Consider the following 26,441-nt stretch of genomic DNA (forward strand, 5'->3'; position numbering starts at 1 on the left):
ACAAGTAATCTTTAACAGCATAAAGGCCTTTTCCACCCTCTTTCCCCTACTTCCTCACAGCATGCTTATATTACAAGCCATTGAGGGACAAAGAAACCTTGACTACCCCAATGCCTACTAAGAACAAATAGCAAGCAGAATTCACATTGAAAGCACCAGTAATTCCATTATACTGAGAACTACAATACCAAGATTAGTAGAGTATGAGTACAACTGCTGAACTACTCATCTGGATTGTATTATAATCTAGCTCATCATAAAATTCCCACAATTCAGAGTCTTTCTAATGATCTTAAGCCAATACTATAAAGTTGCCATACAATACTGAAGATACACATTATCTTCCCTGTTTTGCAGAAATATCACAAAGACCAAGAGGCTACAGTAGAAGGGAACTTGCAACTGTCTTTGCAACAATAAATCAGGTATCTATTCTGGTGTAGAGATAGGATTTGAACGCTGCCCTGCTATCACCAGTGTAGGAATTAAGAGTAGTACAATACATGTACACTGAAATTTGCCATCGCGTATTTGTGTAAACTCAATGTGCACATTTTGTATTTCATAAAAGAAAAATAAAAGCGAGTAAAATGTTTATAACTCTACTGTCTATGTTATAGGTCTTTAACAAATTTTGTAATTATGAGATTTAAAATATTACTTCTTTTTCCGAGGGCATTGTCTAGATCTTAGGTATCTTGTCTTTGGGTGTGACTAAGTGCGAGGAAGAAAAGTAACAGCTAGGGCAGTGGGCAGGCAGCTCTTGTAGCTAGTGTGATTGAGAAGGTGACAAGTGAGCAGAGACCCGAGGACAGAGTCCTCCAGACAGAGGGACCGGGCAGGGCAAAAGCTCGGAGAGACGAGGGGCATTTCTGCAATTACGACTCTTCAAAAATTACTTGTATTCTTCCAAACTACAGTTGTGAGGTTGCATCTGATATCAGAATTGTAAAGAGGTCACTCAGGTATTTTGGGGGATGCTTCTTGGATATAATATTGCTGCTCCTATATAAGAGTGATTTCCTCATTTCCATCCCTTCAAAATACTGGTCCACTCTGCATTTGGTGTGGCTACTCAAGTCCTGGTAGCCTCTCTATTCCCAGAAGACGCAAGGTCTTATTTCCGTTTCTTATTTCTCTTCTTCTACTCCTCTCTTGAAGAGTGAACCAAGAATCAGCTCTGAAAACTACGCCTGTAAATTATGCGTTAAAAGCTTCAAAAAAAATTGTTAAACATAGCAAGCATAACAAAATCACTGAATACACATTAAAATTTTAAGATTTTAATTTCTGAATAACTTCACATATACATCAGTATTTTCAGGCTATGAAATACAAAAATAACATTTATTTAAATACAATTAACACCTAAAGTTTAGGTAGTTTTAATGAGTTGTAATAAACAACATATTTGTAAGAGAATTTACACATTTAAAAAGACTTATTAAACTATAATACTATGGAATAAATTTTTTTCCATGCATTCTAAATTATAAAATATTTACAATAGTGAATTCACAAATGTCTGTCCACTATTTTAAATTTTTATAGCCTTGATAAATATCAAACTGACAAATAATGGCAAAATATAAAAATAAGTGCAGCAAAAAAATTTATTACAAAGGGATGCTATAAATAAAAGGCACTAGAAAATAAACAGAAACACATCTGATGCTGTAAACCCATTATGGTTCTTCACACAAACCATAAAAATGTGAAAAATAAACCCACAAAACTGTACTATTATAGAACTCCTTTTAATAGCTTTCCATCATTAACCGTTCTTTCTTAATGATGAATAACTTTTACTATGATTCAGTGGGACCATGTATATTCATTTTAACCTAGTAAATAATGAATTGTGGCTGTGATTTACAAAACAGAAAAACTGAAATGAATCTGAAAGTTTCCACAGGCACCCGCAGTCGACCTTTGAATACCTGTCACCACCTACTAAGATGCTTTTTGTTGGCTCCCTTATTCAACAGCAGATAGAGCAGTAGGTTGGGATTTTAGATTTGATGACAATGAGGCTTCCCTGTGGACAGAAAAAAAATCAGCATCATTAATAACATGGAGCATTACCCTAAAAGGTTCTATATTTGCAGGAACATTCCTAACACATGCCCAACTCTAAAAAACAAAACAAGAGCAGAACAATGGAAAGAAAACTTTTTTCAGACTTAAACAGTATGTAGGTTGTTATTGGTTTTTAAAGTATCTAACTAAAGAAGTAGTTAGAAGCCAGACTACCAGGATTTGAATCCAGCTTCTATCCCTCACTGCACTGTCAAATGTGGGGCTAATTACTTCTCTGCACCTCTTTCTTGATCTTTAAAGGGGGGTAACAACAAAACACAGCTCAAAGGGTTCTAGTGAATAGATAAGCTTAATGTCTATACTTAGTAGCATACTGGCACACTGTAAATTTCTCAAGTACTCAGTAGACATTGGGGTCTGTATAAATAAGTGTGTGTCTATCCCAAGACAAACATGCTCATCACTTAGAAAGAAAACTAAACCAGGCTAAGAGTGACCAGGTTTGAATTGTAATTGGCAATAAACAAAAGCAGGCAGGTAGTAAGATGATTAGTTATAAGAAAATGACACCGTGTATTTGTAACTGATATTTTTGGTTCCCCAGATGAGTCTTTCCATCACTGTGATATATTCAAGCCCTAAAAAAATGAGAAACTGCAATATTGAGAAGAATCCTTTTAAAGACTCCTTTCTAACATTTAAAGAAAGAGAAAGACATATAAACTTTGAAGTTCTTAGAAGAGCATTCATTAATTTCATGACAGATTACAAAGTACCAGAAGCAAACAACAATAATTAAGGGAAAGTCTCTGATACATAATTTCAATTTTCTTTTGTAACTGCACTGATTATTTGTTAAAATATTATGTAGAGCATAAGGAGGAGGAAAATAGAAGAGTAAAAGTCCAAACAAAATAAACAGCACTCAGCAGCCCTTTCAACTACAAAATACTTTCTTATTCTGTTATTAGCAATATTCAAAACTAGTAAGAGTGGCAATAAAAGAGGAACCTCTTGCTAGCCTGGGGATCTTGATTAGTCAACCAACCATCTATGTTTCACCTCCGAATCTTAATATGGTCTTTGTGAAGTTCATTTAGAAGCAAGCTACCTCCACCCTAAGATATCTAACATGTTGGGCCTGCCCCCTGTCTACCTGCCATTTCCCCAGTACCAGTCCACAGTCCTCTTATTAAAGAGGACAGACATGGAAAGAGAGCGTCAGTCCTACTCAGGAGGGTGCACTGAAGCCAAAAAAGCTGTGCCACCATTATTGAGCATCTGTTTACTTGAATTTCACAGGAGAGGTAAAGATAAATTCATTTTGCAATCAAATTCTCAGGACAGTGAGGTTTTACATGCCTCATCAACAAGGTGTCTGAATGCTAATACCCTGCCTAGGGGCTAACTCACAACAAAGAAACGCATTATCTTGTAAACATAGAACTTACTCTCTTCATAAATTTTAAACCAGGCGTTCATCATAAAAAGAATATAATCACTTTAAAAGTCACTGAAATGGGTCAAATTAAGTAAGTAAAGTTTAAACTAAAATGTCTGCCACTTTAAAATTGTACATGCGCCCACAAACTTTATTATAATTCTGTTAGAAGTACATGTACTACAACTAAATTCGGCAATGTTAAGACACTCATGCACACAATTGTACCATTTAAGATCTGATTAATCTCTCAAAACAAGAAGGGATCGTTTCTTTATGAAAATAATTCTAAGACTCAACGATTTGACCACTTCTTTCAAAAGATGAAAACTCAATTAACCTAGTTATCTGACAGTACTGAGATGGTAATGAAATTCCCCCACATTCTCCCATCTTGAAAACACAGAATAATCAATTGAACTATTTGTGTGTGTGTGTGTGCCTGTGTTTACAGACACAGTAGCACAGTCATCTGAAAATGCTATTTCAGTCTTTGTTTATGGCAGATTCTACATTTTTTTAGACAGAAGGATGGCAGAAGAAAAAAATGAAAGATACTCTTCCTTCAATCAGCTCTCTAAGCTAATCCTTTTGTTTTCTGAATTTTCCAATGGTCCATGCAAAGAAAGTCAAAATACTTTAAAGGAAAAAATGTAAAGCAGCACCATGTGGGGTACCACACAGTAAGTAAGCAGAGGGGAATGCAAGGTCTTGTATTTACACAACCTGGGACTGAATCCCAGGGCTCAAACACTGTGCGGCCTAGGCAAGACACAAACTCTGAGCTTCAAAACGGAAATAACAGTATCAACTTCACATGGTTACTTGCAGCTGAAATGAGATAATACAAGTTATAGTGTTTTGTACTAAACAGACAATAAATAAGTGGTAACTTTGGTGAAAGGTAAGACAGTACACAATACTGGGAAAGTCAGCACAACTTGACCAAGGCAAGGTCATGTAAGCTCCATAGACACATCCAAACTCCCTGAGGGACTGAATTACTGGGCTGAGAGCTGGGGACCATAGTCTCCGGGGACATCTAGCTCAATTGGCATAACAGTTTATAAAGAAAATGTTCTACATTCTATGTTGGTGAGTAGCGCCTGAGGTCTTAACAGCTTGTGAGCAGCCATCTAAGATACTTCACTGATCCCACCCATCTGGAACAAGGGAGAATGGAGAAAACCAAAGACACAAGGGAAAGATTAGTCCAAAGGACTAATGGACCACAATTACCACAGCCTCCACCAGACTGAGTCCAGCACAACTCGATGGTGCCAGGCTACCACTGCCAACTGCTCTGACCGGGATCACAATAGAGGGTCCTGGACACAGGTGGAGAAAAACGTAGAACAAAATTTCAACTCACAAAAAAAGACCAGACTTACTAGTCTGACAGAGGCTGGAGAAACCCCAAGAGTATGGCCCCCGGACACCCTTGTAACTCAGTACTGAATTCACCCAAGGCTCACCCTTCAGCCAAATATTAGACAGGCCCGTAAAACAAAACAAGACTAAATGGGCACACCAACCCAGGGGCAAGGACAAGAAGGCAGGATGAGAAGGCAGGAGGGGACAGGAAAGCTTGCAATGGGGATCCCAATGTTGAGAAGGGGAGAGTGCTGACACATTGTGGGGCTGGCAACCAATGTCACCAAAGAATATGTGTCTTGTTTAATGAGAAATGAATTTGCTCTGTAAACCTTCATCTAAAGCACAATAAAAATAAATAAATACAGTGTTTTGTAATATGACTAAAGATTAAAAAAAAAAGTACTGACTTAAGGGATAATGCTGTACTTACACTCCCACCATGCTGCTCTAGCTTTTGCAATGCACTGGTGATTGGCTCTTTGAATTTCTTGTCCATTAGTCTCTTGGAAAGCTTTTAAAAAACAGATTGGAGGGAAAAATAAATTACTTGAAAAAGTACCATTATTCACTAGAAGCATAAGTAAAACTTTACTAACAGGCTAACTAGAAATAATGCCTACTAAGTTTTTTACTGTACAATAAATATACGAACATTGCTTAATTTGTATGAGATATCAAGGCTTCTTTTAGGAAACATGTAATTGAAATCTGACATGTAATAGACACCAATTTATTTGTTTAAAAAAATGAATTTACATTATTTTAAATATCAATGCAATGAAATCTGCTACAGTACAGTATCGAATAAATTTTCTGTGAAATAATGTATTTCCATTTTGTGATTTGTAATAACACCGGAGGATTATGCTAGAAAGCTAAGCCTATAAAACACATGGTTTCCTATAATAAAAAGAGAAGACAATGAACAGAACATTTAAATGAATAAGTCAATAACAGTGACAGAGAGATTGGATTAGAAACCATAGACTACTATCCCAAGATAAGTCCTGAATGAGCCTCAGCTAGACAGGTAGAACCTTGACTGAAAAAGGGAGGGAGCAAAGGGTGGGTGAGGACTAAATCACAGGAGCAAAGAGGGAAATAACACAATTCACGCAATCAAGCACAACCTGTGGCAGTGTTCCCACCAAATGCCTGCCTTACTGCACCTAACAACGTAACTACCTCAGCCTATAGCACTACCTGCTCACAGCTCCACTTTCTGGGAATACTATTTGTTATGGACTGAATGGTGTCCCCTCCTCCAGAAGATATGTCGATCCTAACCTCTGCGCTGGTGAATATAGCCTTGTTTGGGGAAATAGGGTTTTTCTTTGCAGTTGTTACCAGTTAATGAAGTTTTACTGGAGTAAGGTGGGTCCTAATCCTAATCCCCCGCTGAATGGCCTTTTATTAAAGAGGACAGACATGGAAAGAGAGAGTGTCAGTCCTACTCAGCAGGGAGACAGTAAGTCAGGATTTATCTATAAGCAAGGAATGCCAAGAAACAACTGGGGCTACAGAAGCTGAAAGAGACAGGAAGGATATTCCCTTAGAGCCTTTGGAGACAAAGAATATAACCTTGCTGACACCCTGAATTTGCCTAACAGCCTCCAGAACTGTGAAACAAAAACCTTCTGTTCTTCAAAGCTACGTACCCACTTTGTGGTATTTTGTCATGGCAGCCTCAGGAGACGAAGACACAGCTAAAGCCCAGGCAAGAATTAGTCATTCGTCATACTCTTCATAGGCCTCTGTCATAGAAAGTTATTTTCTGATCCTTCCTCCTCTTGGTATGAAAGTAAGCCAGCAGGAGTACTTCACACCACTGAACACTGCCTACCGAGTCCCCTTAGTCAGGTCATCAAATGTCAGGGAGGGTTAGAAGAGACTCCCAGAAAGATGAAAAAATGTGAGTAAAGCAATTCTGAGAAGACAGGCAATGCCCCAGCGAAGGACAAGAAAATGCTTCTCTCACAGTCCTTAGGTTTGCATTCTTCAGAGTGAGTTTTCTGACATCAGGGGTTTACCAGCAACTTCAGAATCACCTAAGATACTTGTTAAAAAAATGCAGATTCTAGGCACTTCACCAAAAGGACATTCAGGCAGCTAACAGATACATGAGGAAATGCTCATGATCATTAGCCATTAGAGAAACGCAAATCAAAATTACAATGAGATACCATCTCACCCCAACAAGGCTAGCATTAATCCAAAAAACACACAATAACAAATGTTGGAGAGGTTGTGGAGAGACTGGAAAATTTTATACACTGCTGGTGGGAATGTAAAATGGTACAACCACTTTGGAAATTGATTTGGTGCTTCCTTAAAAAGCTAGAAATAAAAGTACCATAGGATCCAGCAATCCCACTACTTGGAATATATCCTAGAGAAATAAGAGCCATCCCACGAATAGATATACTCACACCCATGTTCACTGCAGCACTGTCCACAATAGCAAAAAGACAGAAACAACCTAGGTGCCCATCAACAGATGAATGGATAAACAAATTATGGTACATACACACAATGGAATACTATGCAATGATAAAGAACAATGATGAATTCACAAAACATTTTACAATATGGATGAAGCTGGAAGGCATTATGTTGAGTGAAATTAGTTGCAAAAGGACAAATATTGTGTGAGACCACTATTATAAGAACTCAAGAAAAGGTTTAAACACAGAAGAAAACATTCTTTGATGGTTACGAGGGTGAGGAGGGAGGGAGAGGGAAATTCACTAACTAGATAGTAGACAAGAATTAGATGAAGAGAAGGACAACATACAATACAGGGGAAGTCAGCACAACTGGACTAAACCAAAAGCTAAGAAGTTTCCTAAACATAACCAAACACTTCAAGGGACAGAGTAGCAGCGGCAGGGGTCTGGGGATCATGGTTTCAGGGGACATCTAGGTCAACTGGCATAACAAAGTATATTAAGAAAATGTTCTGCATCCCACTTTGGTGAGCAGCATCTGGGGTCTTAAACGCTTGTGAGCAGCCATCTAAGATGCATCAATTGGTCCCAACTCACTTGCAGCAAAGAATAATGAAGAACACCAAAGACACAAGGTAAATATTAGGTCAAGAGACAAAAGGGTCTCATAAACCAGAGCCTCCATCAGCCTGAGACCAGAAGAACTAGATGGTGCCCAGTTACCAACAATGACTGCCCTGACAGGGAACACAACAGAGTGCCTGACAGAGCACAAGATAAGTGTGGTGCAGAACTCAAATTCAGGTAAAAAGACCAGACTTAATGGTCCTACTGAGACTAAAGGAACCCCAGAAGACATGGTCCGTCAACCCAGAACTAAAACCATTCCCGAAGCCAACTCTTCAGACAAAGATTAGACTGGACTATAATACATAAAATAATACTCGGGAAGAGTGTGCTTCTTAGTTCAAGTAGATACATAAGACTAAATCGGCAGCTGCTGTCTGGAGGCGTGATGAGAGGGTAGAAAGGGATAGGAGATGGTTGAATGGACACAGGAAACCTGGGGTACAAAGGGGAGTGTGCTGTCACATTATAGGGATTGCAACTAGGGTCATATAACAATATGTGTATGAATTTTTGAATGAGAAATTAATCTGAGCTGTAAACTTTCACCTAAAGCACAATAAAAGAAAAAATAATGCAGGTTCTTGAGCCCTACCCTATACTTACTTAACAAGAATCTTGGAGTGAAGGCCCAGATTCTGTATTTCTAGCAAAATTCCCAGCTGATTCGTTCCCTAAAGTTTGAGGGTCACTGCCCTAGGGTCAGTAGCAGTCCTTTGTATTTGAAGTTTAAAAAGGATATGACTTATTTTGCACATAAAGAAGAGGAATTGTGTATAGTCTCACTAATTGGTTTTGAAATTCTTTTTCTAGAAGAGAAACCTTTCTTCAAATGAACATCTAATGCAGGCGTTGCTAAATCAGGTGAAAAGGAAGCCTTTCTTGCTGAAGCGGGGCGTGGGGATAAGGCAGGTAAGGAGGGAGTGCTAGAGCACCTTGCATGGAGTCTCAGTGAGGAACTAACCCCCAGCACCGCCTAATTCCAGAGCTCTCTCCCAGCCAAATCTGAAGGCCACTGTGGTGTCTAGGTCTTTCTTCCCAGAGTGTGGACACCCCAGAAAGGCTAGAGGCCCTTTCAGCTAGCCCTTGTCTTAGGAAAAGCAGAGCCCTGGGGAGGAGTGTGAAGGATCACAGGTTAACATCACTGATCCATAAAGGTTAAAAACAAAATAAAACAAGTCTACGTAGTTCACCTGTTCATCTGTCCTTTGTTCACTGCTGAGATGGGCAGCAGGGGTAGGAGGCTGTTTAGGAAGCAAAGGTCCTTGCTGAACTTGAGTCTGAAGAAGAATCCAGTGTGATTCCTTTTCTCTACATATCACTTCCCCTTCACCTCCCCTGTCCCAATCCTCTCAGAAGATGTCCTTGTTATTTAAAAAACTCATAGCTGTTGAGTTGATTCCAATTCATAGTGACCCTATAGGACAGAGTAGAACTGCTCTGTTGGGTTTCCAAGGCTGTAAATCTTTATGGAAGCAGACAGCCACATCTTTCTCCTGCAGGGCTTTCAAACCACAGACCTTTCGGTTAGCAGCTGAGTGCTTTAACCATTTCACCACCAGGGCTCCTTAGATAGTCTATAGTCTATTTAATAATGTGATTTACTGTTGGGGCCTTGGGTTAAGACCTATCAGCTGGACTTCCAAAGGGGCTGGACACTACAGTCAGCCATGTAAGTGGTCATCCATGTCTACGTGACTGAATCCTGCACGACTCAACCTGGAGAGGATGACCAGAGGCTCGGTGCCTGGTCTCCCCTGGTTCTGGCCCTATGCTCCTCTCCCCTTTGCTGATTTTATCTGTATCCTTTCACAACAATAAACCACACCTGCAAATTTGAGGTCCCCAAGCCCTTCTAGTAAATCATTAAACCTGAGAGTGGTCTTCGGGGCCTTTCAAATGGCACAGTGTCCCAACGTATACTTGTGACAAGAATTAAACTACACGTAACAGGAAAAGGTATCATCATGAATGCCATTTACAGACACACTGAAGATCACACAAAGTAAAAGAGAAAAGGTGAAAACATGGCTTTGGAAGTATACCGTCACATAAGTGAGTGTATAAGCACTGCTTATAATTCATAGCTAATACCATGGGTGTCATGGATTGAATTGTGTCCCCCAAAAATATCTGTCAAGTTAGCTGGGTCATGATTCCCAGTATTGTATAACTGTGTACCATTCTGTAAACTGATGTGATTTCCTTACGTGTTGTAAATTCAATCACTATGATCTAATAAGATGGATTAGCAGCAGTTATACTGATGAGGTATACAAGATTGGATAGTGTCTTAATCCAATCTCTTTTGAGATACAAGAGAGAGAAGCAAGCAGAGACATATGGGAACCTCATACCACCAGGAAAGCAGTGCCAGGAGCAAAGGGTGCCCGTTGGACCTAAGGTCCCTGCACTGAGATGCTCCCAGACCAAGGCAAGACTGATACATCACAAGGACCTTCCTCCAGAGCCGACAGAGAGAGAAAGCCTTCCCCTGGAGCTGATGCCCTGAGTTTGGACTTGTAGCCTACAAGACTGTGAGAGAATAAACTTCTCTTTGTTAAAGCCATCCACTTGTGGTATTTCTGTTATAGCAGCAGTAGATGACTAAGAAAATGGGCATAAAACCATTACACTACTCATTAATTTTTGTCCATTCAACTTTTCCTTACTTTTTATGACAACCCGAAACTCTGCAGGTGCTTTCTGTTACAACAATAACAACAACAAAAACCTAGAGAACAATGTCCATTAATAAAATGTTTTCTAAAATACTGGTCTTATATTTTCTGGCTAGGACGATAACATTTTTTAAGGTTTTTAATTATTTTAATGATTAATTTGAAGCCATTACATCATGAAGAGATAAGAACAGTATGTGATAAATGTACACAACTACTCCCTCATCTTTTCAGTACTTACGCTTGTAAGCAGATGTTTCAGATGGTCATTTAGAGAAGGGCCAACAACAACACTTAATTGCATCAAAGCATTCAGTCCTCTTTCAAACACTTCATCATCCGAATGGACCTGTCAGGTTAGTTGGTTGGGAGAGTCGGGTAGGAGGGAATGGAAAGAGAAAAGGACAGAAGGGTTAGGAGAAAGGGTAACAAGTAGAGAAAAAATAAGACGGAACATTTAAAATCAGAAGATAATCAATCAAACTCAGAATTTAAAAAACAATCCTTAAGACAAAAAAAAAAGAAAAAAAGGAAACAAATTTTCAGCCTGACTGAAGCATTAACTAAGATACATTGCAGCATACGGACAGGCAGATTTAAGGCTCATTACTTTCTCTGATTACTCAAAATGTCCCGTTATCTTTAACACATCCTCTAAAAGGTGTCTTCAAGTACATAATCATCTGGCCCTGAATAACAGTGCAATAATTCTGCAAGCACTGCACAGAGGAAAATCACAGGTAAAGGACTAATTTACATAAGATTTGGAGAAAAATAAAAGACATAAATATTCTAAATGCATTCTAAATTCTTTTCTTTCCCTTCTATCGTGTGCTTTTGAAACAGAAAGTACAAAGGAACAAAAGGACATACCAGAGCTGCCTTTAACACAGGAATCAGTCTAGGGAGCAAAGGCACAGCTTTTTCAGGAGCACCTTTGACCAAAAGTAACTCTCGAAAACCCTCCTTTGACACAAAGGTATATGGGTGCTTAGTCTCTCTCAGACCCTGCCAAAGACAACAAACATAACTTACTACCCATTTTGTTTAGCAAAAACAAAAAAAGTGAATCCTTACTAGTCTAAGTGGAAATCAAAAGTTTTATTAGTATTATTATGTTTTCCTAATCATGATATAACTTCATTAATTACTATTTCAATTACACGGACCAACTGTGGAACAAAGGTCATACATGAGACAGGAAGGATGGCCATCAACAGGAGGGAAAGGAGGGAAAAGAACATGAAGAAAAGGAAGAAGGAACGTAAAGGAATAAAAAAGGAAAGGAAAACAAAAAAAACGAAGAAAAAAAGGGAGGGAGGGAGGGAGGAAGGAAAGGAGGAGAAAGACCTACAGCATGGGAGAGACAAAAGACAGGTAAACAGAAAGAAATAAAAAGAGGAAAGAGGAACAGAAAACTCACTGGGATACTAAAAAGATCTTTTATATACACCCGAAACACTGTTTGCAAGTACAGCAAATTAATCCAAAACATATGTTTATAACCCACTACTTTGACTGTATACCTCTACCTTTACACTAATTTTATAACTTGTTTAATAAGTTTCTAAAGTACTTTGTATGCCTGTATTTATTTTAAAGTCTTTAATCATTATGCCTACTTATTTAGTTATAGTTCTACCATTTCCAATTGTATTTTTTTTATATTTAGGTATTTTACATTAAGGTACAAAGAAAACAAAGATTTGACTATGTACAAAAGCATCTTAAGATTTCAAATGTCATTTGTAATATTGGAATTTGAAATGAAAATGCGAAAAAAAAACCTTGTGTAAATCATTTCTCATTATGCTTTTCACTCTAAATGCATTAGAAACAATTAGATAGTGCTCCTTCATGATTTAACCAATCACTACAAATCAAGATAAAAAGGACATCTGACCTTTTCAGAAAAGATTTAAGAAAGCAACGCCAATATTCTCTCAATTTAACAATTACTTATGAAGTGAAAAAAGTATAAATGGCTTGCAAAGTCATGCCAAGAAGTACTAATATTCAACCAGTTTATCCTTCTGACCAAACTTTCTGCTTCCAAGCAGTCATCACACACTTCCTTTCCTTGATGCTGGCATGCTGAAAACTACACTGGTAGACACACCAGCACCACTATGCAGTGCAGGTCCTGACGTCTCAGGAGTATCTCTAACCCCTTCACCGCAGAGATTCAGGAGCTCTGGTAGAGAAGCAAAGTGGATTCAATAGTGATTCTTCTGCCACTATGTCCCGATTATTAAACAAGTAGAAAGGAAGTGTACCCAAGACAAAAATAAAACCATTAGTGTTTGGACAAAAGGTATATAAGGGGCTGAGTTTTACACGGTCCAAACTTTAAAGACTCCTAAAATTAAAGCCCTGCCCCTTCGCCATCATTAGCTGGAGTGTGTTTTCAAAAGCACCACTATTTATTAGACTAAAACATGGTTTGCTACCATACGTAAAAGGTTTAAAGTTTAAAAAAGAACTAATGAAATATCACTAAATTCTTTATCTTTAATATCAAGTTTAAAAGGTTTTGATCAGAATTAAATTTCAAAATACGTTACCCACAAATATACCATTTGTAATATCAAATTTCTTCCACAAGCTGAGCTATAAATTAAGAAAAGCAAAGACCTAAAACAATTCTGCAGACTTCGGTAGTAACTGGTATGTTCACATAAGAGATTAAAAGCATTTGGAAAACTAAAGGGGGAACAAAAGATTGTGATGCTTCATTACAATTAAGAAATCTCATTATTTTGTATTTATAATAGGTAAAATTATTTACATACTTTTTCCTGCTCTGCCCACCCCCCACCCCCACTGGCTGTATAGGAAAGGCTAATGTTCTTTAAAGAAAAAACACTCAAGTCATTTTGTTTTCAATGTATGTTTTTATTTAGATCACTTACTACTATATGACTTATCTATGAACATGGCATTACCTATCTAGATTAATATCTTCAATTTGTAATTTAATGACTTGTTTCTTAACAATGCGAGCCCTGGTTGCACAGTGGTTAAAACTTTGGCCGCTAACCAAAAGTTTGGTGGTTTGAAACCACCAGTGCCTCCACAGGAGAAAAATGTGGCAGCCTACTTCCATGAGGATTACAGTCTTGAAAACCCTACTGGGCAGTTCTACTCTGTCCCATAGGGTCGCTATGAGTCGGAATTGATTCGACCACAACAGGTTGGGGTTTTTATGGTTTTCTTAACAATGACAACATAAAACATCACCCTCAACTTTCAAAACAGGCAAATGACTAACTGTTTAACCTAGTTAATTCATTTCTCAACTTCTAACTCTAGGAATAAAATTAACAGAAGATATCGTTGATTCACTTGAGGCTGACATTCCTCCAGCTTTTTTTCCTGGTAAACCAAAAAAAACCAACCCTACTGCCATTAAGTCAACTGCAACTCACAGTAACCCCATAGGGTTTCCAAGGCTGTAAATCTCTATGGAAGCAAGCTGCCACATCCTTCTCCTGTAGAGCCTCTGGTGGTTTTGAATCGCAGACCTTCTGAGCCACCAAGGCTCCTTATTTCTCCTGATACAAATGTTAAATTATATAGAGGACTCTAGCATAACTAGTTGTTTTTTTTAATTCTCTATAAAAACAACTTCCGTGATATTCTATTTAAAATGGACAAGTAGAGCCAAGTGTCAGAGAAGTCTCCAGAAGAAGCTGTATGTAGTAGTATCAGTTCTCTAAGAAACACATCATGTTAAACAAGATTGATTATATATAAATAGACCAGCCACTCATCTTTCTCTGATGTGGATTAAGTTTTATAACCCCTGATGTTCTCCTGATTTAACTAGTTTGAATAATCTTCATTTCAGTTTTTATTTTTTGAACGGAGTATAGATATTTTACCTACTTACCTAGAAATCCCTGGGTAGACTAATTCCATGTTTATAAAGCTGATTGTCGAGCTTCAAATTTAAAAAAAAAACACTAATCATATTTAGTTGCTAAGGTGGATGAAATGAGGGTATAATGTTTTAATGCCTATTATTTGGTTTCTATTTTCAAAATTGCAGAATGATCTACTAAAGAGTTACGAAAGTAACATTTAGTCCAATTTAAAATTTATTTTTCATAAGCATTGAGAAGAGAATGGTATATTTACCTCAGCTAAAGTAATAAGAAGAGGATCGAATGGAAGATTTTCAGGAGGACATTCCCACTGTAATCTGTGTTTTACTGAACCATGCACCAATCTAAAACATAAAAGTCACTGAATATACCGAGGAAAACATAATTATACATTAAACAGTGATTATCTTACACATACTCTTTACAGGACACAACCATATTAGAATTATTTTGTAACATGTAGAAATACCATGATTTTATAAAGATAGTAAAGTATATCTTTAAAAACAATGTTTATAATCCTATAAAATCCTACTCTTTCAGTAATATTGTCTGGTGGCAAAACCAAACAATTTCTCATCTGTTAAGCCTACAGATGTGCTGCTCAAGCATGTCGTTATTTGTGAGTCTTGATGTAAGGGTTACATTTGAAATTTTTCAATTATAATTACATCAAAATAGGTAACCTAGGGAAAATGAAAACAAGCAAAATGCAGTAATTCCTAACAATAATTTTTTTTATAAAGGACTACTGTTTTTCAGATTTATATCATTTAACCTTAACACTAAGGATCTGATGGCAGGGCAGGCTGTATCCTTGCTAAGGAAATGAGAAATGAAGCCAGGAAAGTGAAATGGTCTGCCCAGGTTTACAAAGTTGTAGCCCCCGTATTTAAATTAAGGTCTCCGATGTGTCTTCTTTTTCTTAAGACTTTACTGAGGTGCAAATGATATACAATAAACTGCATATATCTAAAACATAGATCTGAGGAGTTCTGATACATGAACACACCCGTAAAACCATCACTGCAATCATGTCAGTGACCTATCCATCACCCCTAAACATTTTTTTTCATGTCCCTTTGTAACGGTCTTGTTGGCTCTTTCTTTAATATTGTTTTCATAATGGCAAGAGGCCTCAGTAACACTGGTTTTGCTTTTTTAGCAAAAATAGATTGGTGAAAGGGGACCTTAAAATACAGCTTCAATTAGGAATCTAAATACGACAATTGTACAATAAACTAAAGAAGAACGCTTCTAAAACTTGTTTTTTCCTCAGTTCTCCAAATCTGAAAATATCATTGAAAGCTACATTTCTTGAATTTTGGAACAACAAAAAAAAGACTATTGTAATGATTCTTTTCACAATGAAAATGAAGATTTCTATCATCTAGAATAGGCAAAAACTGGATGCACTTTAATGCTTCTCGGTAGTAATATCTTACTGATAACACACTATTAGTAACCTATGGTGTTTTAAGATATTTCTGATTTGTGTCCAGAAAGGTGGTAAGAATTATAGCCAAAAGGAAGAAAACAGAGCCATATGTACTCATTAAGAAAAATAAACAATTCTACTACATTGCCAGCTTTCAATTATAGGATTATATATTTGTAACTTGCCTAAGCCTGAGTTTGCTAAAATTGGTTATTTCAGAAAGTGGTTTGTTCAATTTCTTAAATTATCTGATGGTTTACTAGAGATCTATTGGTAATTATATTTTTGAATTAAAATCGCTTCAACAATGTCCAGGGATCTATGCCAATCCAAGTGTGAATAAGTCACTTTTATTTCAACCTCACTAGTAAATAAAACTCTCAACGTATTTAAACTGAATAGCGTATTGATTTTACTCAATTATTCTGAATAACATGGTCAGTTATAACTTGTATTCATTTTACCTGCAAGGAATACCTCCTTTAGAGTAAATAGCTGCAAACGCAGACGGGGCTCGGGGCTGTTCTCCAAACTGAAATTAAAAACGTCAAAAATACAATAAATATCACCATCACCTCCACTTCCTGTGTATCTAATCAGTTCTATTCCTGCTCAGGTCAGAGGCAAACGGCCCCCTGACTTTCAAGTCATGATGCTGGTATTAAGTCTATCACTCCTTATCAGCAGAGTCTGAGAAACAATCCTCCCAGCATTGTTAACACCACAATCACACTTTGTGTACTTACTTTCACCCCAACTTGTTACAAAAGAGAATGAAACCAAGAGGCTGAAACCAAAATGAATGGATTGGTCTTCCCACCCTCCCCCCACTGTGGCCTTTCAGTTGTGGGCTAAATGTTGAGTGCAAGGAAATAGTGTTTGTTTTCAGTTATCAACACCTTCCTACTTTCCTTGTTCTCCAGCCAAATATGGGATGGTCTGGATGGTCAGAGAATTTATATGGGCTCTATGCTTCTATTAAGAAAAACAACAAAGACTGGTTGGGCAGGAGTGGTAAAGTTGAAGACAAAGCAAGGCTCTTACAAACATGCCTGGTTGTGTCTGATTACATTGTGTAATCTCACAACCTTTCTTTTGCTATACGTTATTATCTTAAAGATTTTGGCACAAATGTAAATGTTACTATGTAGTATCTGAATATAATCAAACGAAGTACAGTTGTCTAAACTACAAAATATAAATTTACTAGCCTATTTTAAAGGTAAAACTAGCTAGGATTTTTTTAAAAATCATATCAAGTGTTTAGTGTATTTACTTAAGAATATAAACGTAGAATTTGCCCTTTTTCCTCTGGGACTCAAAAAAACACAGCTGAAATCTCATTAAAACAAAATTGTAAGACTGTTTTACAAGGCTCAATTCATGTTCTGTGTAACAATTCACAGTAACAGTAATGTTTCATTTATCTAATTATAATTCCTGCTACAAAGAAATGTAAGTTTTTAAGTGTTTTCATGTAATAGTCATATCAGACAAGAAAAGAACTTGCAAAAATACTGTTTGTATTGACAGAAAAAAACTTAAAATAAATTTGTGCTACACCGTGAACACTTTTTTAGTTCTACCACCTACTAGCAAATGATCGTATTCTTTGGTCTGACCGGCCATGTAAATAATCCCTAAATTTCCAAAACACCCACCAGGAAAATTTCTGAATAAAATTCTAAGCAATTCCTTTCCTTTCTAATTTGCTACGGAGTTAATCATAGTTTTATCTTCCATATCCCACAGATTCAGAATTTTTTTAATCAATGGATTAATTTTATCAAAATTCCATTACCATGAAAACATCTGTGGTCCATTCAATGTTTAATATTGTCACAGACCATATTTCAATTCTGAAACATTATTAAGTACGCACTACTACACTGAATTTGCAGCTTAAAAACAAAATCTTTATGATTCATCTGCAATTTATGTACATTAAAGTACAGATGGAGAAGCTGAATGTTAACAGTGCACCAACTGTAACTGTTGTGCACCATCGAGTCGATTCCAACTCACAGCGACTCTACAGGAAAGAGCAGAACTGCCCTATAGTTTCCAAGGTTGTAATCTTTACGGCAGTAGATCGTCACATCTTCCTCCCGTGGAGTAGCTGGTGGGTGTGAACCACCTATCTTTCAGTTATCAGCCAAGCACTTAACCACTGCATCACCACAAGTCTCCCCGAGGCCTCTGTCCAACCCTACCAACTTTTCTCCCAAAGGTAACCACTATCTTGACTTCCAATACCACCAAGTCTTTTTAGATTGATAACTTTTTCGTATCTTAGAAGTGCTCTTTTCTATATACTCTTTTCCCAGGTGAAATCATTAAACTATCTCCCCAGAGTTTTCTTAATTTTTAATAAAATTTAAGGCTAAGGCCACTAAATATTGTTGACTTTTCCTTTAAAGAAGAAATTGTAAGGGTCACCAGAGACTCCTTTAAATACATACAGAAAAAGGAAGCAATAGCAAGAAGATACTAGGGCATTCTTTAGGTATTCAATTTCCATGACACTGTGTAGATTATAGAAAGGAGCAAAGGAACAGAGAGGCTCAAACTCTTTCTCATTTTTCTTTTATAAAGTCAGACAATCTCCTGTTCTCAAATAGTTCTTTAGTATCTGCCATATTTTACCGGCCATCAAAGTTAGTCAAGTGCCTCACCATTCTCATTATACTCTTTAAAGGTGTGTTCACTTTTTGATAACTGACTGATTTACACACTTACAGTTTATGCATTTCTATGTGCGTAAATTTTATGTTTGCTAAATCTGATTAAATCGCTGTGAGAGGGCAAGTAGGCTAGCACTACAGTTAGGACTTCTGGTGGAGCTAATTTAGAGGAGCAGTCAGAGACCTTTACAGTATTCAACTTTGGGAGCAAGTAATCAGTCCCATGGCAACTGAATGTAAGTTGTTTCATTGATGTTGAGTACAATAATCATCATAAATAAAGAACAAAGCTGATAGGGGATTTGTCTTATGCACTACAATGCTCATTCATGAATGTGATAGGATACACCAAGACTAATCTTTACGTTCCACCGTCTCACCTCCACATCTATGACATTAGTCATCTCTATCTGCACCACAATTACCACATAAGCCTTCCTTCATCACTAGCACCATTCAGAATATTCAACAGTGTACTGAATGTCTACAACTTTGAGAAAATCTACTGAATTAGGAATCTTTTCTTGCACCTACCGGGTTAATGGTTTTAGGGTTAAGTTTATCACTCGGTCGAGGATGAAGTTTTCTTGCAGACTCCGGAGAACTGGCTGATGATGAGGATTTGCTTCGCTGAACTGTAGTCCTGTGTTTTGTTTGTACGCTTGATGATGTCCTTTGATCACAGTTACCTAGGAAAAATGGAACAAAAAGATACAAGCATAAAGCTCATTCCCCAACCATCTGTCTAACAGAATGTCATTTACAAATTTCACCTCTTCATTTATAAAGCAAAATTCTGTACCTGTTACTCTGTTTCGCAACTGTACACTTCCATGACACTCTGATTTCTGCATTGCTTTTTTCTGATGCCTGCAGTTGAATAATACTTGATTAAAAAACAAAACAAAACTGGGGGGGGGGGTTCATTATCAATATAAAGATCAGAACAGAGGAAAGGAGAATACAGTAAAGGACATACAAAAAGAGATGGAGCAAAATACTTGGAGACTAATGAAATAATATGAAATTATATCACCTCGAATAATACCAATAACATCAAATTAAAAATCATCTGCAAGAAAATAAGATACATAAAAATAACCCCCCCACCCCGCAAACATGCTATTAGAAATTCTACTGGAATCCTCTGGTCATATTCAGGAAATGGTCTAGATTTTGGAAGGGGTGGATGGCACATCCCCATATTCTCCGTCATCTCTGGTCTCTATATTTCCAAAGCTAAAAACAGCAATGTCTGCATACCATGTCTTACTTTTCCAGTGACATAATGCGCTCTCCTACCCAATGTACCACAAGCTCCTTAAAGTAAACAAAACCAAACCTGACGTTATCACAGTGAAGTTATGAATCCCTTGTTTATTAAACTATCCTCAGTTTTTTGGTCCTCTAGGCTGCAAAACTCAGGATAATCTTTGTTTCTTTTTCCTGCACATCCATACAGATGTGATAAACATGGTGTGATGTGGTAGAAGGAGCTTTGGGATCAGATCTGGGTCTGCATCTCAGGAGGTAGTAATACAAGATTAAATCCCTAGGTGCTGCAAACGGCTTCTGCTAGACTGCTAACCCAAAGGTTGGGGTTTGAACCAGGGCTTCGAACCAGTTCCTTTCATATGAACCCCCACGGAGAATTTGCATTTCCATTCCAGATATACTGAATCAGAGTCTACATTTTAACAAGATTTCTGGGTGGTTCCGCTAGTGGTTCTCAGAATTGGTCCCTAACCAGCAGCATTAACATCTCAGCGTCATCTGGGAACTTGTTAGAAATGTACATTCTCAGCAGGGGTTCAAACCGGAAGGAACCCGTTCAAAGCCCTGGTCTGAACCCACCCAGAGTTACAGCAGAACAAAAGGCCCAATGATCTGCTTCTGTAAAGATTACAGGCAAGAAAACCCTATGGAGCAGTTCTACACATGGGGTCACCGTAAGTTGGAATCAACGCCAACAGCAACCAACAACAATACAAGCTTACCAGGTCTGTTACTGAGGAGTAAATGAGGTAAGTAGCTCAATGTAATCATGTAGAATTTGGCATGCACTAAGCAGTCAATTTGCATTTCCTTTTTCACAATTTCCTCTTCTCTGCTACTATTGGGAAGGTTCTAGTTCATGCCCCATGAATCCTGCCTACTCCACCCAATTATCCCTAAATTTGTATCTCTAATCCAGAAAATGGGCAAACCTGCTGCAAAAGATCTCTTTAAAGTGATACAAAGCAAAGATGTCACTTTGAGGACTAAAGTGCAGCTGACCTAAGCCGTATTTTCAATCGCCTCATATGCACGTGAAAGCTGGACAATGAATAAGGAAGACTGAAGAAGAACTGATGCCCTTGAATTATGGTGTTGGCGAAGAATACTGAATATACCATGGACTGCCAGAAGAAAGAACAAGTCTATCTTGGAAGAAGTACAACCAGAGTGCTCCTTGGAAGTGAGGATGGAAACGTACTCTGGACATGTTATAAGAAGGGACCAGTCCCTGAAGAAGGACAGCATGCTTGGTAAGGTAGACAGTCAGAGAAAAAGAGGAAGACCCTAAACGAAACGGACTGACACAATGGCTGCAATGATGGGCTCAAGCATAGCAACGACTGTGAGGATGGCACAGGAGTGGGCAGTATTTTGTTCTGTTGTACGCAGGGTCGCTATGAATCAGAACCGACTCGACGGCACCCAGCAACAATCCAGGAGCCCTCCACCACCACCTCCAGACTCATATAACCAATTCCCTGCCAGTGTTTCTAGGCCTACCTCCAATCCTAAATTCCATGGAGCCTTTTCTGATCTTCTTTCTCAGCTGTACGCTTCCATGGCACTCTGACTTCTGCACTGCTTCCTTGTTCTTACTCCTACTTGATTACCCCCTGCCCTCCTTCCACGATACTCCAGTTATTGTTCCTTTAGAGCATTTCCCACTTTGTATCTTTAATTTGGTCACCTTGTATATGACTGCCCCTCATTTACGATATGAGATCTCTCCTTAAAAAAACACAAGTAAAGTCTTCCACTTTCAAATGACAGCTTTTCAAATATTTAAGGATCTTCATTCTCAAATCCTTAGTTTTCTTTTCTTCAGGATGAACACTGGTAATTTCTTAAACAATTCCTTATATGAGATTATTTTAATCTACCTGACAAATTAGCAATCTTCAAAAGGAGGGGCAAAACTCCACTTAATAAAATTTAGCCCAATAATTCAAGCATGATGTGACCAGATCAAAGTACCATGTAAAAATACACTAAATATAAGATTATTTCTGCACGGAATAATTTCAATTTAATAAAATGACCTCATTTTCTCATTCCACTACCATGACTTACTTCCCAATATCACACTTCACATTCATCCCCAACAAAGGCATTTTCTAGTAATATGGCATATCTCATTAATTTGTCAGATAATATTCTAAGGTAAGATAAGCCAAAAACCAAACCCACTGCCGTCGAGTTGATTCCGACTCACAGCGATCCAATAGGTCAGAGTAGAACTGCCCCATAGAGTTTCTAAGGAGTACCTGGTGGATTCAAACTGCCTACCTTTTGGTTAGCAGCTGTATCAACCACTATGCCACCAGGGTTTCCAAGATAAGCCAAGGCAGGCTTTAAATATGTTGACTTAATATTGCACTTCAATGCTTATTTCAACAAGTACATATAGATCCCAGCCTCTGAGCCAGGAACTGTCTAACCTGCTGAGAATACAACAGAGAACAAGATAGAAAAGGTCCCTGCCCTCATGGAGATGTATATTCTACTTCAGACACAGACAGTAAACAAATTTAAAAAAATCAGCAATAAGCACCATGCAGGGAATTTATTTCGGTGATTAGAAAGAGTGACTAAGGAGGGATTCCTTTGGATTGGTAGCTCAGGGAAACCTCTCAGGTGTCATTTAAACTGAGATTTGCTGAAATCTGGAGGTCAAGGAAGGTTTGAACAAACCCTTGGAAGAGCAAGCTTAGTGTTTTCAAAAAACAGAAAGCAGGCTAGAAGAGCTGAAGTACTGTAGATGTGGGAAAGCTGGGTGGTATGAGATGAGGTGAGAGTCGACAAGAGGATTAGAAGCATAAGCCACTTGAATTTTATGACCACTTGAGAAGCTCCGACCAGGGAATAATATGATCTAAGTTTCTGTTACCAACAACAAAAAAATATGTGCCTCAGTTTCCTCAACTCTGTAATTGGGGATAATTATAGTACCTACTCGTAATGTTCAAGTCCCTGGATGATGGAAATTATTAACGCACTCCACTGCTAACCAAAACATTGGCAATTCAAGTCCACCCAGAAGTGCCTTGGAAAAAAGGCCTGGCAATCTACTTCCAAAAAATCAGCCACTGAAAACCCTATGGAGCACAGTTCTACTCTGACACACACAGGGATGCTGTGAGTCAGAATCAACTCAACAGCAACTGGTTACGCTAAGTGATGATGAAGACTAATGAGTTAGGAAAGTGCTTGGTACATAGTAAATGCTATATATGAGTGTTAGCTATTATCATTTTGTTTCTAATGGTACAAAGCCTTTTTTAGCATTAGTATTACTAGTAATAAAGGGGTCATTGTGACTATATATATTTTTCCTTCTTTTTGAAAAATTAGGTTTCACACCTTGGGATACAGCAACATGAAGATCTCGCTTAAGTTCAGTTTCTCTTGATCCCAAGCTTTAGTAACTATCATAGCTGAAAAAGACGCACTACAAAGGCACCTATCCACAAAGAGAAGGGTGCACAGCTGGCCACACCAAAGCACAATGCACGTTTTTCAACGCTGTCATCTTAGCTATCTAGTGCTGCTATAACAGAAATACAACAAGTGGATGGCTTTAACAAACAGAAATTTATCTTCTCACAGTTTAGGAGGCTAGAAGTTTGAATTCAGGGTGTCAGTTCTAGGGGAAGACTTTTTCTCTCTACAGGCTCTGGAGGAAGATCCTTGTCTCTTCAGCTTCTGCTTCCTGGTTCCCTGGAGATCTCCACATGTCTTGGCATCTATCTTACCCCATCTCTGCTCTGCTTGCTTGTTTCATCTTTTATATCTCAAAAGAGATTGACTGAAGACACACTCTACACTAATTCTGCCTCAATAACATAATAAAGATAACACATTCCCCAATGGGATTATAACCACAGGCATAGAGGTTAGATTTGCAACACATATTTTGGGGTGGACATAATTCAATCCAGTTGTTATGGATGTGATCCTCTTTGCAAAAATGGCTTTCTCTTTGTTACGCTACTGAGACCATACCAGCATAGAGTGTGTCCTAAACCTCATCACTTCTGAGCTATAAAAGCTGTTTAGACACAGACATTCACGTGTGTGGGGGAAGACACATGCCATGTGAATATCGCCAAGGAACCAAGGAAAACGTGGAGCTACCAACAAGGAAGGAACTGATAGGGTGGAGACTCTGATTTAGACTTTTAGCGTCCAAAACTGTGACAGAATAAATTTGTTCTTTAACGCCATCCACTTACGGTATTCTTGTTACAGCAGCACTAGGAAATTAAGACAAACACTAACTACCAATTATGCAAAAGTTTTTGTTGGAATTCTACAGCTGAATTTCTATCTTCTTTCTTGTCAAAACGTTCCTGTAACATACTAATGAGGTGTTGCATTTTTATATTTTGAATGAGTTTAAAAAGCCATTGAAACTTCATTTGAAGACTTTAGAAAGTGCTAGAAAACTGAGCTTCCAAGTTTCTTAAGTACATAAGACAATTATGTATAATATGCTTACGTAATTTTCAGCAACAACAAAACACACACGCAACAATACAAATTTTACTTCTACTGACAAAGCATCCTGTATCAGAGAGTTTCCTTCCAAAACAATTACTTTTTCACTTATTGTTAAGATATCATCCACTAGCTTAAGCACAACTTAAATGTGCTCACTTTTTAAAAATAATATCCACCTAGGAGTATACCAGTGACAACAAACCTGGAACATGAGTTGTTTGTAAAAGAAAAAACGCTTAATTAATTTTACACTCAACAACTCTTCTGAGTACTTCTTCATAAAATAACATGAAATGTAAAAAATATATTTCATAAAATAACACACGGGGGGTGATGTAAAGGGAGTGTGGGTGGAACACCCACTTTACAGGTCCTCTACCAGGGAGCGAGGGCACCTGTGTCAATACTATGTCATTGTTTGACATAGCTTATATATCCTATCTCTTTCCTTATACATACTTTCTTCCCACACTCTACTTTTGAGACTACTGCACTCAAAAAACAAACCAAACCTGTTACCCTTCAGTTGATTTGGACTCATCAACTGCCTAAATTCTCAGAGCCAGAGGCCACGATTTTTCCTACTCTCTAACCTGACGTCTAGAATGTTCCGGGACTGCAAGAGGCTCGCCACTAAAGTAGCCTTGTTTAATCTTTGAGGCTCCTTCAGTTTCCAAAGTACAGTGATACAGCCCAATAGCCACCTACTCGAATCACTTTATACCCTACAGTAAATCCAAAGGCTTTAAAAATCTACTTTACATCTTCCCAGTCTCTTCCCCTCCATCCAGCACACATTCCCAAATATCTAAACCACTTCAGGACCACGGTGTAGAACAAAGTTGAAAAATGATGAAGGTAAGTAGAAACTGACAGAAACATGTTTAAAAAGTGGACAGGGGGAGAAAAGAGCAAAGTGTTCATTTAAAAGACAAGAGGAAGGGAATAATGAGGTCGGTAAATAAGGCCAAAGAAGGCTACTCTTGGCCGAAGCCCGACCCCAGGAAATAACAGACGCGCTCTAGGCGATCAGGATCGGCAGGGTCCTTCGCAACGGAGTCCAGCGGCCCTGTCAACCAGCCAGAGTTGAGGCCAGGGACGCCTGCACCCGTAGCCCATTGCTCCTGGGACCTATTCCTACCGCTCCTCTTTTCTGCCACGATCCGCAAACCGGCCGTTGCCCCAGGCGGGGCCTTCTTCCCAGCACTCGCTGGGCCAACAGCCGCCGCTCCGTCACCAACCACCGGGATTCCGGGAAATGCGGCTTCCCGCAAATAGCGCCCAAGGATCGGGAGGCGCCGCTCAGTGGCGTCAAAGGCGCGCTGCGTCATCTTAGCCAATAGCAGGGAGGCCGTAGAGGCGCCAGATGTAAGAGAGTTGCCCGGGCAACGAGGCTCCGGGCGTCGGGAGTGCAGCTCCGAAGCTAGAGGCGTTGACAAAAGGGTAGCTGGTGGAGGATCCTTTCGGGATGAGAGATCCAGGCAGCAAAGGCGAAGACGGCATCCGGTACTCCGAGCCACATCCTCTCCCCAGTCTGTGTGCTTAACTTTTCCACATTTCTCGCACACTTAATATAACTCAGTGTTCTCCAGCCATCCTACCTAGACCCTCTGAGAGCTGAGGATCATAAATTCCTGCCCCTATGGTCTTTAGGGGTGACAACCAAAGCCATTTGCCTGTAAAGCTGTAGAATTGTGTTGTATTTCTTGTCATATTTTACTTGTTCATATGCCATTGCATCCAACTCCATGATACTTCCATATTTTAATAGTAAAAGCATCTATTTTCCCCCCAGATTATTTTAATTAAAACTGATGCTGCAGGACAACGTGTGCCTGCTTGAATCTCACCAGAAATAACAATTTGAGTTGTCATGGTAAAAAGCCCAAGCCCTTTCAGGCCTGTCCACTGCATTCATATCTAGCGTCATTTCCTGTTGCCAACCCACAGCCTTAACTTTTTGCTCAAGTAGTTATACAGTTGGCATTGTCTGAACACTCCAGGCTGTTTAATTTTTCCATGCCCTTGTAGTTCTATTCTT

General features: G+C 38.5%; 1 protein-coding gene across 1 annotated transcript; it reads right to left on the reverse strand.

The window, feature by feature from the left end:
- Positions 1 to 1,962: 1,962 nt before the first annotated feature.
- On the reverse strand, positions 1,963 to 25,640 carry PACRGL (parkin coregulated like). Its single transcript, XM_004375146.2, has 9 exons — positions 25,542 to 25,640; positions 19,425 to 19,492; positions 19,157 to 19,311; positions 16,403 to 16,470; positions 14,754 to 14,844; positions 11,487 to 11,621; positions 10,855 to 10,962; positions 5,289 to 5,369; positions 1,963 to 2,038 (listed from the first exon to the last, which is right to left on the reverse strand). The coding sequence occupies exons 2-9, from the start codon at positions 19,474 to 19,476 to the stop codon at positions 1,982 to 1,984; spliced, it is 747 nt and encodes a 248-aa protein (XP_004375203.1). The 5' UTR covers positions 19,477 to 19,492; positions 25,542 to 25,640; the 3' UTR covers positions 1,963 to 1,981.
- Positions 25,641 to 26,441: the final 801 nt, after the last annotated feature.

Source organism: Trichechus manatus, unplaced genomic scaffold, assembly GCF_000243295.1.
Source record: "Trichechus manatus latirostris isolate Lorelei unplaced genomic scaffold, TriManLat1.0 scaffold00034, whole genome shotgun sequence".
Classification (NCBI taxonomy): Eukaryota; Metazoa; Chordata; class Mammalia; order Sirenia; family Trichechidae; genus Trichechus; species Trichechus manatus.

Excerpts from the sequence above, each read along its gene's own strand:
- PACRGL (XM_004375146.2), bottom strand. The coding sequence starts at position 19,476 with ATGCAGAAATCAGAGTGTCATGGAAGTGTACAGTTGCGAAACAGAGTA. Across the intron at positions 5,370-10,854 it reads TGAAACATCTGCTTACAAGC|CTTTCCAAGAGACTAATGGA; the intron begins GTAAGTACTGAA and ends GTTTTTTAAAAG. Across the intron at positions 2,039-5,288 it reads TAGAGCAGCATGGTGGGAGT|GGAAGCCTCATTGTCATCAA; the intron begins GTAAGTACAGCA and ends TTCTGTCCACAG.